Source organism: Lepus europaeus, chromosome 5, assembly GCF_033115175.1.
Source record: "Lepus europaeus isolate LE1 chromosome 5, mLepTim1.pri, whole genome shotgun sequence".
Lineage (NCBI taxonomy): Eukaryota > Metazoa > Chordata > Mammalia > Lagomorpha > Leporidae > Lepus > Lepus europaeus.
Window position 1 is genome coordinate 14,965,515 of NC_084831.1, and position 15,375 is coordinate 14,980,889.

A 15,375-nucleotide genomic window follows, 5' to 3' on the forward strand; every position below is an offset into this window, starting at 1 on the left:
AAAAAAAAAAAAAAAAAAACTGGGCAAAGGATTTAAACAAGTCATTTTTCATAAGTGACAAGTGGCTAATACACACATGGAAAAGATGAGCAACATCTTTAGTCATGAGGGAAAAGGAAATCAAAATCATGAGGGACAGGTGTTGTGACACAGTAGGCTAAGCTGCTGCTTGGGACACCCACACGCCACAGCAGGGTGCCAGTTGCAGTCCTAGCACCTCTGCTTTAAATCCACCTTCCTACTAACGCATCCTGGGAGCCAGCAGATCACACCTTCAGTGCCTGGATCCCTGCCACCCACAGGAGAAACCCAGATGGTGTTCGAGGCTCCTGGCCTACACCTGGCCTAGTCCTGACTGTAGGGACATTTGGCAAGTGAACAAGCAGATGGAAGATCTCTCTCTCAAGTAGATGAAATACATAAATAAACACTGAAAAATAAAAAAACTACAGTGAGATAACACTCCACACTCAATAGGATGACCTACAATAGAACAGACAGACCAACAAGAAGTGTTGGCAAGGATGTGGTAAACCTGGAACCCTATTACACTGCGTAGGAATGAAAAACCGCATAGTGACTTTGGAAAACAGTTTGACAGTTCTTTGAAATGTTAAAACATGGAGTTACCTCATACAACTGAGCAATTATATTCCTTGTATAAAAACTAAATAAATAAAAACTAAAACATATATTCACACAAAAATGTTTATGGGGGTGGCCATTTGGCCTAGCTATTAAGATAACTGTAACCCTTATCACATTGTCTGAGTCTGAATGTCAGCTCCAGTTCTGACTCGTGTCCTAGTAATGTAGACCCTAAGAGACAGCAGTGATGGCTCAAGAGATCACATTCCTGACACCCAAATGGGAAACCTGGACTGAGTTCCTAGCTTTCTGCTCGGGCCTCCCAGGCCACTGTGGGCATTTAAGAGTAAATCAGTAGGCTGGCGTCTCGGCTCAATAGGCTAATCCTCCGCCTTGCGGCGCTGGCACCCCGGGGCCAGCTCTCTGCTGTGGCCCGGGAAGGCAGTGGAGGATGGCCCAAGTGTTTGAGCCCTGCACCCCATGGGAGACCAGGAGAAGCACCTGGCTCCTGCCTTTGGATCAGCATGGTGCGCCTTGGTGGATGAACCAACGGCAAAGACCTTTCTCTCTGTCTCTCTCTCTCATTGTCCACTCTGCCTGTCAAAAAAAAAAAAAAAAAAAAAAGGAGTAAATCAGTAGACAGAAGTTCTCTGTATCTCCCTCTCAAATACACAGATTTAAAAATTGTTTTAAATATATAAATATTCACAGCAACATTATTCATACCCAAAAAGCTTATACAACTTTTTGCTTTCTCATTATCCAACAGCTAAAAAGTTTAAAGAACCCAAATGGCCATCTATTGATGAATAAAATCTGATACATGGATTATTATTAAGCAACATTTTAAAAATAAGGTACTGGGATAAAATGAACCTTGAAAATCTGCTAAGTGAGAGAAACTATCACAAAAGACCACTTTTTGTATTACTCCATTTATATTAAATGTCCAGAAGAGGCAAATCCAAAGAGTCAAAAAATAAATCAGGGCTTGTTTAAGACAGGAAGAATTAGGTGAAACAGAGTCAAATGGGTTTCTTTTTAATTTTATTTATTTATTTATTTATTTATTTATTTGACAGGCAGAGGGATGAGGGAGAGCGCGCGCGAGCAAGCACACTCTCTGCTTCACTCCCCAAATGTTCACAAGGGCCCACAGGCAGGGCCAAAGCCAGGAGCTGGGAACTCAGTTCGGGTCTCCACGTGAGTGGCAGTAACACCACTGTGCCAGGGACTGCATTAGCAGGAGACTGGAGTCAGGAGTCGTAACTGGAGTCTATCCCATTAGGCTAAACGGCTACCCCAAAAGAGTTTGAGAGTGATAAAAATGTTCTAAAACTGTGGTGACAGTTGTACAATTCTCAACTAGTTTTGAATGTACTCAGAACAACAGAAAAATGTACTCTAAATTGGTGACTTGGGAGCAGCACCGTGGCACAGCAGGTTAAGCCAACACTTGTGATGCCAGCATCATATATCTACCTAAGTGCCAGTTCAGATTCCAGCTGCTCTGCTTTCAATCCAGCTCCTTGCTAATGTACCTGAGAAGAAGTGAATGGTGGCCCAAGTACTGCAGCCCCTGCTGCCCACGTGGAAGACCCAGACAGAGTTCCAGGCTCCTGGCTTCGGCCTGCCCTGGACCTGACTGTTGCAGCCATTTTTGTCAAGTGAACCAGCAGATAGAAGATCTTTACTCGCCATCAGTCATTAAAACTGTTTAAAAAGAAAAAGGTTGGAGGCAGGCACTTGGCCTAGCGATTAAGTTGCTGATTCAGACACCCACATCCTATGTGGGAGTGCCGGGGTTGGATTCCAAGTTCCAGGTCCTGAACCCCATTTCCTGCTAGTGTAGACTCTGGGAGGCAGCAGTAATGGCTCAAATAGTTGTGTTAGGACATCTATGATACTTAGATTGCAGATATTGGGGAAGTCACCCAGCAGTTGAGGGCATGTACTCTCTTGCTGCTTCTCAAATTAAATTTTAAAAGATTTAAAGACAAAAAAAAAAAAAAAAAGTAATGGCTTCACACAAGTGAAGTCTAACTTTTTCTTCTCTTATTCACTGAAAGCCCTCTAGAATCTACATCTATTATCTCAAGTGCTCTACCACCAGAATCCTTAGAACCCAGCACACAACCAATCCTGTTTCAAGCCCAAATCTTTGTTCATGTTGGTCACCCACTCACAATTTACTCCTTACTGCCCATCCAAAACCCTGCCTATAGTCTTAAGCTCTATTTTCCTTTCTCTATTTATTATCATTCCATTCATGTTCTATTTCTTATACACTATTTCCTAGGGCCGAGTAAAAACGTCAGGGCTGATGGATCTTACCCTTTGTAACATCCCTCCAGTCTATCTTCAAGGTTCATTCCCTTCCATTTCCAATGTACAAACATTCTGTTTCAAAAATGGCTGTACTCATATTCTGTTTCCACCTAGTTTCCTCCCCTTATCATCTAAAATTCTATTTATTCCCACACTGCAATCCTTCTTTCCTAACACTACATGACTCCTTTATGGTCTTTTCCTCCTACCTTCAATCACCCATATAATACTAATACCTCCTGAAAACCAGGTAAAGAAATCAGAGGAACAGGAATTTGGCCTAAAGGTTAAGTGCGTGGGTTCAATTCGTGGCTCTGACTACTGACTCTAGCTTCCTACCAATCCAGACCCTGGGATGCAGCAGTGACGGCTCCAGTAATTGGGTTCCTGCCGTCTGGACTGAATTCGCAGCTCAGCCCTGGCTCTTACAGGCATCTGGGGAGGAAACCAGCAGATGGGAGCTCTTTCTGGCCTGTGTGTGTCTGTCTCTCAAAGAATGAATGCCTGGATGGACGGATGGGAGGGAGGAGGGGGGGAGGGAGGGAAACAAAGAGATACCACGTGTATATACAATGCATAACTGACAACCACTGGCCACAAGCTTTTTTGAACACATGAAGACATACTCCAAGTAATAATACAATATCTGGAAGGCTAGAACCTGTGATGTTACACGTTCTGGTGCACAGCCATACCTTTTTAGCTACAAACAAAAAGTGAAAATAATATCCCTGAGAAAACCTTTCTGAAAAAAGTTTACTTATATTCCAAGCTGACTACTCAAAAAGTAGTTTTTGATGAAAGATAGTAAGTAACAAAAAAAGAGAGATTCAAAACTGCATATATGACCTTAAGTTATGTTACAAACAAGACGGAAGTTAAGTCTGTTAAAATTAAAATTCATGGGAAAAAGGACAGGAAAGAAACATACCAAAATCTTGATAGTGGTTATTTCTGTATACTAAAATTACAGATTTTTTTTTTACTATCTCCTTTAATTTCTTGTTTTGATTAAATATTACTCTTACACATATTAACAGTAGCATTTGACTATATTTGTTCTTTGGCATTTACATCAACCCTCACCCTCATTGTGTGTACTTCAGATACAACTCAGCCACTGTAAACTGGGTCAATGCTATTCCATCTCAAAGGAAATTACAGAACTATTTTAAATTCCATTATACATCAATGCAGAATGATTTTCAGGCAGCCTTGATCACTAAAAGTTGAGTGGCAATGCCACCTGATTTAGCCCTTAAAATTGACCTCTCAAACATCAACTTACTTAACATTTCATTTGATAAATATTTACAGGGTATTCTAGGTACTGGCAATTCCACAGTGAACAAAACAGACAAAAACCTCTGCCCTATCAACAAAATTCAGTGTCTCATAAGAGCCAGGCAGCATACAGTTGGCCCAAGAAGAGCGTAAAACAACTAGTATTTAATAAAGGTCACAAAAAGTGACAATTTCAAATGCACTTAAAATAGCTTAAATTATCTCAAATGTCAGCTGAGGCTTTGGAATAGAGAAAAACTCCATCTGGCTGGAAGCGAGCCAAAGAACTAGAAGCCATTTGAGAACTCAGAAGTATCTGGGATCCTGGAATATTTCACCATGCCAATCTTGGTGGCAGTTTATATATTGCTTGAAGTCATATGCCTAGTTAATAATCAGCGAACAGTTTCCTATTATATTAGCTCAAAGTATTATTCCTAAAGTAAAAATAAACTGTCTCATCGCAAGACTTTATTTCAGAACCTACTTTTTCCCTCATACCTCATATATCATCACGCAGAGCAACTCAGCATCTGACCATGGCAACGTCATGGTCTCAAACCACCCCACAAGTGACTACACAACATCCACGGCAGTCTGGGCTAGATCCAACATTAATAAGCCAAGCACCAGAGGCTTCTTACGTGAGCAAGCTGCCATGCCTGTGATCCATGCCTCTGACAGCAATGAGCTGCCACAGACTGTCACCTAAGAAACCATTAATTTCTCCATCAATCCTCCCCTCTCTTGGCAAAAGCAAACCTAAAAGCATAATCTACAGAACAACAGCTATTATAACACAAGGCCACTGAACACTACATCAAGCCCCACATTATAGAAATCAGAAAACTGATGCCTGGAGCAGTTTCATGATTAGTCCAAGAAAACTCACGCATTAAAATGGAAAACCCAAACTCAATTTATAGATTTTTTTTACTTCAGATCAGGTGCACTTCTCAAATACACTAAACCAAGACAGTCGGTACTGGAAGAAGAAAATCCCGTATATAAAAAGCGCTAAGGGGCTTGCACTGTGTCGAAGCAGGTTAAGCCACAGTGTTAAGCAGGTTAAGTCTGCAATGCTGGCATCCTGTGTGGGTGCCAGCTCAAGTTCCAGCTGCTCCACTTCTGATCCAGCTCCCTGCTAATGCACCTGGGAAAGCAGCAGAGGATGGCCCAAGTGCTTGGGCCCCTGAACCCATATGAGCGAATCAAAAGAAGCTCCTGGTTCCTAGCTTCAGCCTGGCCCAGCCCCGGGCCTTTGCAGCTACCTGGGAAGCAAACCAGCAACCAGTGGATGGAAGACCTCTCTCTTTCTCTCTCTCTCTCTCTTTCAAAAAAATTTTTAAAATAAATCTAAAAACAAGTGCTAAAGGGAGAAATATGCTGAGATACTAAGGCTTACAGATACTATTTCCAAGCCAGATCTAATATCCAAAAAGGCAGAATACTATAAAATTAATAGGGAAGTAGACCTGGAAAGGATGGACCACAGACCAGACCAGACCAGTCTGTATCTCCTTGTCACATACTAATTGTTCAGATTCTGATGCAGAAGACACTTTGAAGCTATGGCAACTGTGGTTTTGATTGCCACTTTCCCTGGTACTTTCTGTGGCTAAAGGCAGAGAGAGAAAGAAGGAGAGACAGAGAGATAGATATATATATCTTCTATCTTCTGGTTCACTCCCTAAATGGCTACAGCAGCTGGGGCTGGGCCAGGCCAAAGCCAGGAGGCCAGGAGTTGCTTCCAGGTCTCCTATCTGGGTACAAGGGCTCAAGCACTTGGGTCATCTTCCTCTGCTAGATCAGAAGTGGAGTAACTGGGACTTGAACCAGTGCCCATATTGGGACGATGGCACTTAAGGTTATAACCTTCTATACCACAGCATTACCCCCACCCAAAAAGTCTGTGATTGAAGTCCATTTTATTAAAATTCTATGCAGGGGGCCAGTGCTGTGGCATAGTGGGTAAAGCTGTCACCTGCAGTGCCGGCATCCCATATGGGCGCCAGTGCGAGACCCAGCTGCTCCACTTCCGATCCAGCTCTCTGCTATGGCCTGGGAAAGCAGTAAGAGATGGCCCAAGTCCTAGGGCCCCTGCACCCACACGGGAGGACCCAGAGGAAGCTCCTGGCTCCTGGCTGCAGGTCAGCTCAGTTCTGGCCATTGCAGCCATTTGGGGAGTGAACCAGCGGATAGAAGACCTCTCTTTCACTTTTTTTTTTTTTTTTTTTTTGACAGGCAGAGTGGACAGTGAGAAAGAGAGAGAGAGAGAAAGGTCTTCCTTTGCCGTTAGTTCACCCTCCAATGGCCACCACGGCCGGTGCGCTGCAGCTGGCACACCGCACTGATCTGAAGCCCGGAGCCAGGTGCTTCTCCTGGTCTCCCATGCGGGTGCAGGGCCCAAGGACTTGGGCCATCCTCCACTGCACTCTCGGGCCATAGCAGAGAGCTTGCCTGGAAGAGGGGCAACCGGGACAGAATCCAGCACCCCGACCAGGACTAGAACCTGGGGTGCCAGCGCCACAGGCGGAGGATTAGCCTAGTGAGCCACGGCGCCAGCTCTCTCTCGTTCGTTCTCTCTCTCTCCCTCTCTCTCTCTCGGATCTCTCTGCCTCTCTTTCTCTGTGTTAACTCTTTCAAATAAATAAATAAATCTAATTGTGTTGCAGTAGAAGCAGCAACACAATTGGGAAATGTCTGCTGCCAAAGGAGATAGCTACATAAACCTGGGTTAATTCTTACTCTTCTATTTTAGCCCAGATTTCAGCTTCTTCTAGGAAGTCTGATTCCTCCTTCTCCGGGCCAGACTCTGGCAGAGCTATCATTGTTCTTGGCTCAGGGCATCCTGTCGGTTTATCTGTCTGGACCAGCTTCTCTGAAGACTAAGATTCTATTCCAAGTTCTCCACCCTAGACCATCAGTTAGTCAGGCACACAGCAAGTGCTGAATATATGAACAAATGAATCACAAACTTACCACTTCCATGAAGCCCTAATATAAATGGCTAAAGTGTGGCAATACTCTGAAATCTGGTCTAAAACAGTTTTCAAACATTTTTTAGAGCTTTCAGAAAAATCTTATCAAAAGCCCCAACATGGGAAATCAACACTCTATAATCAATACTCCAGTGGTTTCAACAATCAAGGTTTGATGGAAAATACCTCGTTTTGAAATCCATAAGCCTAGGACAGGAAGTAGCACAGCAGGGCAGTAACTCAGTATCTGAGACACTTTCTTAGTTTTTTTTGTTTGTTTTTAAGATTTATGTTTTTATTTGAAAGTCGGAGTTACAGAGAGAAAGGGAGAGACAGAGACCTTCCATCCACTGGTTCACTCCCCAGATGGCCACACAGCCAACACCAGGCCAGGCCAAAGCCAGGAGCCAAGCGCTTTAACTAGATCTCCCAAGTGGGTGGCAGGGGCCCAAGCACTCAGGCCAACTTCCGCTGCTTTTTCCCAGGCCATTAGCAGGGAGCTGGATCAGAAATGGAACAGCCAGGACAAATGGAATGCCAGTGTCACAGCTTTAACCCCACACCGTAACACTGGCCCCCTCAGTGACTTTCTTCTTCCTTTATCCCTACCTGTTTCCTTCCTATCAAGGACCTGAACTTAATACACACTTTCTTGATGGTGGAGCTTAGGAACAGAGAGAGTGCTGGTCACTACAGGAGATACATAATTTTTGTTGCTGGGTGCAATGGTCTTTTGCTGGAGGCCTTGCTAACTTCTATTCTAGACAAGCAGAAACAAACTGAATCAAATGTGGAGAGCCTATATGTTTTAGGCTCAGTGATATAATGATAACCTACTTATTCAGCATTATGTGGCTATGAACTAATTAAAACAAGGTACAGTCTCCCTGTGTTCTAGATTACTTCACAGAGCTTCTCTTCTGCATACAGACCTCCCGACTCTGAAAAGAGACTATTTTTTTCCTTCCATTCCCATATAAAATCTGGGTGAGAAGCAGCCTGACTCTGGGGTCAGCCATCACAGCCTAAACAGCAGACCGTCATTTACCAGTTAGATAGTCTGGGAAAATTACTTCTCTGCACTGCCGTGTCCTCACCTGTAAACAGGGACAATACGTACCTTATCTGAAGTTTTATGAGAATTATATAAAATCACGTATATATGACTCCCAGAATAGATATGTAATAAATAAATAGATACTACTGATATTATTAGATTTAGCTTTGGTAAAAAAGTGAAAAAAAGATAGTGGTACAGAGGGTTAAGCCACCACTTGGGACACCAGCATCTCACATTAAAGTGCCAGTTTGAGTCCCCGTTGTTCTGGGCCCTACCACCCATGCAGGAGACAAAGATGGAGCTACTGGCTCCTGGCTTTGGCATGGCCCAATCCTAGCTACTGAAGCCATTTAAGGAGACAGATTTTTCTCTCTCTCTTTCCCTCTCTCTCTCTCCTTGTCATTTTGTCTTTCAAAAGAATAAATAAATATTTTTGTAATATAAGATAGCAAATGTTACTGCTTCAGCCTATCAGATAAAACTGAAAAGCAATGCAGGGGAAAAAAAAGGAAAATTATACTACCAAAAAAAAAAAAGCAATGGAAATCCTGCTTTTAATATATGTATCATACAACTATGACAAAATAGCTGAGGACACAGGTCATTTTCTGGTGGACAAAGATCTTTACCAAATTTAGTTTCTGTAAAGAACCCACGGTCTGATTTTCTTAAACAAACTGGCTGCCCCCAAACAGTAACTAGACTCCCCAGAAGTGTCAGCAGCCCTGGAGAAATCACACCCGGAAGCCTTGCCATATAAATAGACAGAACACTGTGTATTCATAACAGACTGCAGAACTGTTCTCTCCACGTCAGAAGTGTCTGGGCACCTGAAATCAAACTAATCTATCTGGCATTATCTGAAGGGCTAGCAATTTCAACCTACAGAGCCTTTACCGGTCCAAGAACCTCCTAAAAATGCAGGAACCATTTCCTGTGTGTGGGCAGCTTTCTGTGGGGGAAAATCTAAGCAAATTTCATCAAAATGACAGCTGTCAACTAGAAAAGGTTAAGAAACACTGTGAAAGGGTGGCGTGTGGCCTAGGGGGTTAAGACGCCGGCCTTCAACAGGGAAGAGCCTGGCTCAGCTTCTGATCCCAGCTTCCTGTTACTGTGTCCCTGAGAGAAAGCAGGTTCAATTGGTTAGGTCCCTGCCACCCACATGGGAGACCTGGATTGAGTTCCCAGCTCCTGGCTTTGGCTTACCCAATGCAGACATTTGGAGAGTGAACCAGCAGTTGGAAAAAATAAAATAAAATAAAGGAACCACTAATTATATTCTCAGGAGCCTCTCAGAATCTCTTACAGGGAGCTGGAGTGAATGTATCTCAAGGTAAATATTTGGAGGTACCAATTTCATCAACTATAAGCTCCATGCTAGATTATGCTATGAAAACTCTAAGCATTTTTTCCCTTGCTTTTAGCACTTTTTATATCAGGGATTTTCTTCTTCCAGCCCCAACCATCCTGGCCAGCCCTCTGCTTCTACAGTCAAAGACCACTACTTCAGATCGCCTGACAGGCCCTGCTATGTAACACAGATGCCTACTTAAGCAGGTTCCAGTTTATATTCAGATCCTTTATTGATAACATCTCCCTCATTTCTGATTTGTCATTTGAATTCCAAATACAACGTACACCTTCCCAGGAGAATCTCTTTACAGAATTTTACAAACTTAAAATGCGTTTTAATTCCATGCACAATCCACTATACTGGTGTATTCTGAGGAACTGGAGAGCTATTGAAGCCGTGGAAGAGCAACTCCAGGCTCTGCATTCCAGCCTTGACGATGCTTGAGCGTTAGCAACACATCCCAAATGACCTCTTGGGTCAAACACAAATTTCCATGCTCCCTTAGGGTAGAAAAGCAAAACTGTTCTTCTTCAATCCATTTTTAACCAAGTCCCCATTACCAGTTGACAACATCCCACCACTGGTGTCTTCTGATGAAATAAATCTGTCATCTATACTTCATTTACTACTTCTATAATAAGCTTTTGTATTTTAGCAACTGTAACCTTTCAGTATGTAAAGCAAGGAAAAGATAACCAGAGCTGTGAAATACATGAAAAGGAAAATTAATTTTAGCTTCAATGGCATGAGGCAAAGTAAAAACATAAAGCCACATAAAACCAAGTATCATCTACTACCACAAATAGTTGTAGAAATGACCTCCCCTGGAAATTACATATCAGATTTATCCCCTTAACAAAACTGCTTATCTTATTTCAAAGAAAATTAAGCTGCAGCACTAGTAACTACTTTCATGTTGCAACCAACTCAGAGCTTTTATAAGCCATTCCTTTGCAAAACACACTGAGAAAAAACATTCTTGAAATAGTCACAGCTCTTTGTGTCCAAATAAGCCACCAAATTCATGAAACAGTGTCATATTGCATCCCACAGTCCCTACTTACTACTTTGCCACTTCTGACAATTGCCAAAACAGTTCAAAGATGTAGATAATAATTTACTTAGTGACACAGTACAGAAACTTAACAGTCCTATTCAAGAATAGTCAATCCAAAGGAAAAAAAAAAAAACAAATCCCAAACTGAAATTAGAAAGCAATTTAAACTCCAGGCCAGCGTTGTGGCATAGCAGGTAAAGCCACCACCTGAGACACCAGCATCCCATATGGGCTTTTGATGGTGTCCTGGTTGCTCTACTTCCCATCCAGCTCCCTGCTAATGGCCTGGGAAGGCAGCGGAGGATAACCCAAGTGCTTGGCCTCTGCCACCCATGTGGGAGACCCGGGTGAAGCTCCTGCCTGCTGGCCTCGGCCTGGCCTAGCCTTGGCCATTTCAGCCAAATGGGGAGTGAACTAGCAGATGAAAGATTTCTCTGTTAACTCTTTCAAATAAATAAAATCTTCAAAAAAAAAAAAAAAAAGGAATTTAAACTCCAAAAGTATTAGGTTACCGTATGTCTAAGAGATTCAGCACTCCACTCCGACTTGAAGTAGGCAAACTAATCCATTTGCTTTCCTTTCACAGCACAGAAACTAGGTAGTGATCCAATCTTCCCCAAGCAACCTTCTCATCGGTGAACAATTCTTAATTGAACAGAATCACGCAAGGAAAAACAATGACGAAAATGACTACACACACCACACTGCAGTGGATTTCATCCTTCCTCTGTGCCACACTGCCTGGAGTGGAAAATGCGGACTAACAACATCTAAGGAGCAGAGAAAATGACACTTGACAGAAACCAAACAACGACCTGAAATGACTCCAGAAGGGAGATGCGTTTCCCTTCTCAGAGGAATCGATACAGACAAGAATCCAACTACAGACTGTGAAATGATCTGTGGACCTCACAGCGGTCAGCTTCCCATGTGCACAACCACCCTACTCCTCTCAAAGTCAAACACACGATGATACACACACACAAAAACACAACACATCTAACAGCCAGTAATTATTTATTGATTTACACAAATACAATGAACGTGGGGAGGAGGGGGTGCATGATGAAGGCCGCAGGTCGTGTTTCCCTAAACCCCCACGGTTTAGTTTTGTTAACTAAAATATCCCATCACCAAGTCTTTTCGCTCCAATCTGCCCACAGCTCTACCGGAGCCACTAACAGGACGTCAGACACGTTCGACACCAGAGTTTTCTCCCGCAGCCATGGTACCCTCCAGCTCTAAGGACTACGAACAGTAAGTTAGAGCCCTTTTAAAAATACTCGGCGGCAACACGCGCTTCCAAGAAGTGAGACTTTTGGGGGCGCCGGGTAACGTCAGTCCACTTCCTCTTCCTTTCAAAAGGTCAAAGACAGGGAAGCGTCCGCCGCAACGTTTCCTCCTGCGATCGCCTTCTACCACAAACCACATCACAACTCCCCCGGTCGCTGGAAAACCCTGGCCGGAGGCAGCGCTGCCCGCGCCCCCTCCCAGACCGCAAAGCCAACTTACCTGGGCAGCGAGCCGACGGGCGGCACACAGCAGAGGGACCACTGGAGTCCACTCTGCATTAACCGTGACAACCAGGGAAGCCCACCGGATCCGCACAACAAACGGAGGGAGCCTGCCCCGCAGGGCCGGTCCCGGCCCCAGCACGTTCGGCCCAGTACAGCGGGGAGGGGGCGCCGAGGGGGCGGCGGGGTCCCCCAGATCCTACAGAAGCCCGGGCCGAGGGAAGCTGCTTTCCCCAGCCCTGCAGAGGGTCCCTGGGCCGCCCGCGGTGCCGCCGCCCCCCGGGCACCCCCAAAGAGCTCCGGCACAGCCCGGCGCGGGGGCTGAAGCAGCAGACCCTGTCCCGGCCAGCAGCAGGGTCCCCAGGCTGCGGCGACCAGAGCCGGCAGGAAGGCGAAAAGGATACTGTTGGGGCGCCTGGCTCTGGAGGGCCCTGATGTTCGGGTGAGGAGGGGCCGCCGCCGCCGCCGCCGCCGCCGCCGCCGCCGCTGCCGGGTGAGGAGGCGGTGCCGCCGCCGCCGCCGCCGCCGCCGCTCCGGTGCCGGGTCCGGTTCCTGCTGCAGCCGCTGAGCCTGATTTCAGAGCCGGTTTCTGCGGTAAACTCATGGCAAAGCGGAGCCACCAACCCCCCCAGAGCGGGACCGGGCGCGCCGGGGTGCAGGGGCCGGGGGCAGCGGGGGGGCGGGATGGGGACAGACCCGGGGAGGCGGCGGGAGCGGGGGGCCGGGGGGAGGCTGGGAGGAGGAGGAGGAGGAGGGGGCCGGGGCCGGTCACACACTCCCTCCGCCGCCGCCGCCGCCGCCGCCGCCGCCGCCGCCGCCGGCAGCAGCAGCCGCCCCGCGGGCCAGCACCACCGGCTGCCGGTCTCCGTGACAACGCGACCCCGGGGGGGGGGCCGGACCCGGCGGGGGCAGGAGGCGGAGAGACCGGACCTTTCACGACAATATCCTCATGGGCCGGCGGCGGGGGGTCTTTATCCCCCTCCCCGGGGGAAGCGGCGCCCTTCTCGGTAGCGGGGCTCGGGCGATGCCAGCGGATTTTCTTCACTCAACGAGCAGAGCATCCAACATGGCGCTGCGGCCGCCTCCAGCAGTCCGGCAGGACGGCCGCTCGGGAAACTTCGGGCTTTTTCGGAAGGACTCGGGAGGCCGAGGGTGGGAAGTCCCTTCGGCTCTTTCCGGAGCCTGCGCGCGGTCGGGATTCTTCGGAAGCGCTCGGGCGCGTCTTCGGCCGCCTTTCGCGAGCGCTCCGCTGCCGCCTCCCTTCCTCGGCCACGATCGGCGAAAGGGGCTTCCTGGGCTCGCGGCGGCACGGGTGCGGGGCGGAGGGAGCGACCGGAGGCGAGGTCCGGCCTGCGCGCGAGCCCTCTCGTGCGGCCCGGCGACGGAGAGAACAATGGTAACGGTCCGCAGAGCCTGCGGTCCGCAGAGCCCTGCCCTCAGGGCCGGAGAGGCGGCGGCGAGGCGAGAAACCGCGGTGGGTGTGGAAGGCGCCGCTGAACCGGAGCGAAGCCCCAGGGTGGGGACCCGCCGCGGGGGCGTGGCGGCCTCACAAACACCGCTCGCCGGCCCTTAGCGACGCCTCTGGCGTCCATTGTGTCGACAGCGAGTCCTCCGACGCTGCCGGGGAGCGGCCTGCGGAGCGCCCTTCCCGGAGGGCGCGGGGGGCCCCGAGAGGGCAGGGGACTGGCCCAAGGTCACACAGCGCTGGAGCTGAGCTCCGCCACAGCAGGGTGGACCTCGCGGCCCCCCACGCGCCCCGGCCGGCTGGGGACGCGAGCCGACCCGCCTCAGACAAGCAGCACCTTGCCCCGGCCGGGGCCGCTGGGCGTGGACGCCTGCCAAGGTTCACCCCAAGACCGGGGCGCCCCGTGGCCGCCACTCCCCCCCCCCCCAGTGGCCCGTGCCAGGATGGCGCTTGTTGAAATGGGCCTTGGCCCCCCAGCTGGGCCTGCTAGGAACCGCAGGCCTGGCGGGCGGAGCGGTGCGGGGGCCCTGGTGTGCAAGCGGCAGGCCAGCATTGCACGCCCTGTGGAGGAGGTAGCACTCACTTTGCAAATGAAAAATCGGGCTCAGTGCCATCGCACACCAGAGAGCTGAGAAGGTGGTGGCCCCAGGAGGCCGGGAGCCTTTCCCAAGGTCAGGTGGACGCTGTGGTTGGCATGGCTGCTCTTGGAAGCCTGCAGGACTCCTGCTAGGCTGCTTTCCTTTTTTTTTTTTTTTTTTTAATTTTTAATTCACATGAAACTACACCCAGCAGATGCTTAATTCTGGACAGTCCTTAAGAGCCCCAGATGCCCCCTCTGGCAGGAAAGAGCGTCCAGAAGAGGCTGATACCACAACCCCCCGCTATCTTCCTGGATGGGGTTCCACAGTACCTGACATGAGAGAGGAAACTACTTCATACTTGGGAATCCTAAACTGTCTGGACTTGTAACATCCGATTATTATCTTTTTAAAGATTTCTTTTGTTTATTTCAGAGGGAGAGAGAGAAAGAGAATTTCCTTTTCCAAATGCCCACAACAGCCAGGGCTGGGCCAGGCTGAAGCCAAGATCCTGGAACTCCATCCAGGTGTCCCACGTGGGTGCTGGAACCCAAGCACTTGGGCTGTCTTTTGCTGCCTTCCCAGGCAGCTGGATCGGAAGCGGAGGATGCTGCGAAGCTGGCCCAAGGGGCAGCTTAACCTCAGGCACCACAACACCTTCCCCATAACACCTGATGGTTTAGGTTTGGCTGTTCTGCTCCTCTCCAGACATGATTGGCTCCAGGAAAAAAGTCCAAGATGTTCCTCCAGTTCTCTGGATTCTCCTTTGGAGTGCTGAGATCTCCGGACTGCCTTATCCCGATCAAAATCTGCCCCCCCCCCCAAAAGGTTCTCATTTACACTAGGGTGATAACAGACTGATAATTACTTAATTGTTATGCTTTTCTGAGCTAGTTTCATTTTGTAACTTAATAATAGCTACAAGCATCAGGCAATTACTGTGTGCCTGGTCTTTGCTAAGCACTTTAATGAACATTATCTCTGCAAACACATAACCTTGGGCGAAATCATGTAAGTCCCTGATAAGATTCTGGCCTCAGGCAATCACACCGCGGCTTGTAGGGAGCAAAGTCAAAAAGGCTCTCCTTCATCCAAGAGCTGGCGGCCCAACACCTCCCCGACTAGACTCAGCGCAAAGCAGCTAACATTTATCCAGCACCTGTTAC

At 47.9% G+C, this 15,375-nt stretch overlaps 2 protein-coding genes across 10 annotated transcripts in view; both read right to left on the bottom strand.

Moving 5' to 3' along the window:
• The window catches only part of EIF4G3 (eukaryotic translation initiation factor 4 gamma 3), a 366,352-nt gene extending 352,967 nt beyond the window's left edge, over nt 1–13,385 (bottom strand). For 5 of the 9 annotated variants that reach the window (XM_062190568.1, XM_062190571.1, XM_062190570.1 and 2 more), the window contains exons 1-2: nt 13,097–13,385; nt 12,571–12,736 (exon numbers count right to left, since the gene is read on the bottom strand). The gene's annotated coding sequence lies outside the window, so the exon portion shown is untranslated. The remainder of the gene's footprint in view (nt 1–12,570; nt 12,737–13,096) is intronic. The other 4 variants (XM_062190574.1, XM_062190577.1, XM_062190576.1 and 1 more) reach the window with 1 other exon arrangement.
• LOC133759023 (uncharacterized) lies at nt 11,174–13,234 on the bottom strand. Its single transcript, XM_062190038.1, has 3 exons — nt 13,217–13,234; nt 12,165–12,736; nt 11,174–12,067 (listed from the first exon to the last, which is right to left on the bottom strand). The coding sequence occupies exons 1-3, from the start codon at nt 13,232–13,234 to the stop codon at nt 12,019–12,021; spliced, it is 639 nt and encodes a 212-aa protein (XP_062046022.1). The 3' UTR covers nt 11,174–12,018.
• Nucleotides 13,386–15,375: the final 1,990 nt, after the last annotated feature.